Source organism: Limulus polyphemus, unplaced genomic scaffold (assembly GCF_000517525.1).
Source record: "Limulus polyphemus unplaced genomic scaffold, Limulus_polyphemus-2.1.2 Scaffold3751, whole genome shotgun sequence".
NCBI classification, from domain to species: Eukaryota; Metazoa; Arthropoda; class Merostomata; order Xiphosura; family Limulidae; genus Limulus; species Limulus polyphemus.
The window spans coordinates 38,297-41,175 of NW_013669361.1; the positions used below are offsets into that span (position 1 = coordinate 38,297).

Genomic DNA, 2,879 nt, shown 5'->3' on the forward strand with positions numbered 1-2,879 from the left:
CAGTGGAGAATTGGTTTTTATAGTAGATTTTGAGTTGTTCAGTGGAGTTGTCGGTAGTGGTGTTTTTTTTTGGCGGCTGTCCAGGTATCGTTGAAGTGTCTTGTCGAATGTGGTATTACTATATCCATTATTGATGAATGTTTGTCGGAGTGTAGCAATTCTGTTGTGAAATAGATTCCAATCTGAGGATATTTTGTAGGTACGGTGGATGAGGGCGTGGATGGTTCCAGTTTTGTATCTATGAGGGCATTCACTCTGAGCGTTGAGGTAGATTCCCTGATTAGTGGGTTTTTGATAGACAGATGTGGCGTATGTGCTGTTGTTAGCGTGGATATGTACATCCAGAAAATTGATGGTTTTGTCAGTGGCTATTTCGTGGGTTGTTCTAACAACGTTAAAACGGCTTATCGACTTCTTGAGAAGATTTCCAAGAAGAAAGTAAACCTACAGACATCGGTCTTATTCAACAAAATCTGCCTATAAGAAAATCTGTCACCAAAGTACACCAACATATATATGTGTGTGTATATATAACTATTCATAACCATCAATTGAGAAATAATGACAGAAACTTCATTCCAGATTCAAATATTGAAGCCAGAAAGTATGGGGTTTCCAAAATTACATACCAGGACAATTCAGGCTAATAGCTTTCTATCACTTTCAATTACTTTTATCTTTATCAGTAACATTTTTAAGGAATAATTATCATCACCGCTGGAAAGATAGCGTTTTTCGTCAATAATCCAAAAACTACCAACTATGATATAGCCAGAAATTTTGAACCGAAATAAATATCTATCGTAGTTATGCAAACCCTGTTAATATTTATCCACAAAACTTATTAAAATATTCTAAATTCTCTTATGAAATATTACACTACAACTTACCTTTTCTAAAGGTAATATCAAGAAAGAACCTCCTCCTGTGGATTCCGTTATAATGGCAATAAACTTTGGATTCACTGCACAAAGGTTCCCGTCATGAGCGTTCGTGCTTATTCGTATACATTCATAACACTTTTCTTTTCTTGAAGGGCTACCATATAAATGTCTGAATTTGCTATTTCGTACTCCTCGAAATGTCATCTATAGAATAATTCAATATCAGCACAAAATGAATCAGGGTTGAACCAATTATTCGCATACACTCATAACATGTTTCTTTCCTTGAAGGGCTACCATATAAATGTCTGAATTTGCTATTTCGTACTCCTCGAAATGTCATCTATAGAATAATTCAATATCAGCACAAAACGAATCAGGGTTGAACCAATTATTCGCATACACTCATAACATGTTTCTTTCCTTGAAGGGCTACCATACAAATATCTTAAAACTTGCTGTTTCGTACTCCTCGAAATGTCATTTATAATGCAATTCCATATCAGCACAAAATGAATTAGGGTTGAACCAATTATTCGTATATGTTATGTAAGTAGCTAAATTATGACGCTTAAACTAATAATGAAAGTAAAATATATTCTATTATTAAGACAAAACTATAACACACAAAACTATGGGCACGAAATTGCTCCCTAATGTCTCCCTAGCATAACTACCACACATAGTAGTTTGAGAATAAGTGTTGCCGCAAACATTCCTGAGCGAAAGTGTTGCTGCAAGACATCTCCAAACTATTAGACTTATGTCAAAAAATTAATCGCATCCCGGTTGCTCCTCCTTCCATCCTTGTTGCAATCTGAAGCTAACTTTCGTCAATGTTTGTATTTTTCGAGCAATAAGATTTACTAGATTTTTCTCTATGTTACAAAAACACCAAAGCCTTAAGTTAGCAAGTCTTATAATTATAGGACAGACTGGTAATTTTTATGCAAAGTACTAGAACTTCTATTGTACATTATCCAGTGTGACCAATTTTTAAATTAATTCCGCAATCTATTGCTGCTATTTCTTGTCGTTCTGAAAAAAGCGTATATTTGTGTGCAGTAATGTGATTGACTGAATATAATTCCTTAAAAATGAAGTAAAAAATACGAGCTTTTAAGTTGCCACAACAATTATGTCTGCGTTACGATCCGACTGAAATGAACTATACCTTTGTTTGCTATGCCTAGTTTCCAATTAAAGTGACTATTACTTGTAATAATTTGTTTGTAATTAAGCACAAAGCTACACAATGGGCTATCTGTGTTCTGCCCACCACGGGTAGCGAGACCGCAGACATACCGCTGTACCACTGGGGGCACTTGTAATAAAAAGGTTTATTAGGTCCTAATCTGAAATTATAATGTGGACATTTATTATTTAGGTGTTTAGCTGTGTCCACTTCTAATTTTTTTCATTTTGCTCGTTCCTCATCGTATACACTCTATAAAATCATTATCAATTAGGAAGCCTTTACCAAATAAGTTTCCATTTCACTTCTTTACCAACTTCAAAATTATTATTGCGTTTTCCTGAAATTTTACTTCACATAGCATGGACACTTTATACCAAACTCTCTTTTTTCAAATGGTGTGGCCTAAAACTTGCAGGAATACGGTTTAAGATGTGATGTTGCGCTTTCAACTATGGGTTTATTACAAAAATTACACTTAATACTGTTTTTGGGTTCAAAGGGCTAGATAAAACCCTTATGGTGGTGGGTGCAATTGTCTACTTGTCCTCCTACCAGTCACTTACTCAAAATTAAACATGACTATACTTAACAACTAGAGGTCTTTGATCTGACTGTTTAGTCTACACACACGTACCTGTATATATTAGGTCGTCAAGAAATGAATGTCGCGTTTTGGAGCACTTTCATTAACCATCCCCCAGAAACTGTACATCACGTCTAATAATTAAACGAACCGCCTAAACGTCACGTTAGTGTAGCCTATATAATGTGTAAAGTTTAGTATACTCTAATCCCTT

At 35.0% G+C, this 2,879-nt stretch overlaps 1 protein-coding gene across 1 annotated transcript in view; it reads right to left on the bottom strand.

Moving 5' to 3' along the window:
* Positions 1-2,879, bottom strand: part of LOC106469975 (coronin-2B-like) — a 33,119-nt gene that overhangs the window by 18,199 nt on the left and 12,041 nt on the right. Inside the window, exon 2 of the mRNA XM_022398536.1 lies at positions 891-1,088. Coding sequence (XP_022254244.1) covers positions 891-1,088 — 198 coding nt within the window. The remainder of the gene's footprint in view (positions 1-890; positions 1,089-2,879) is intronic.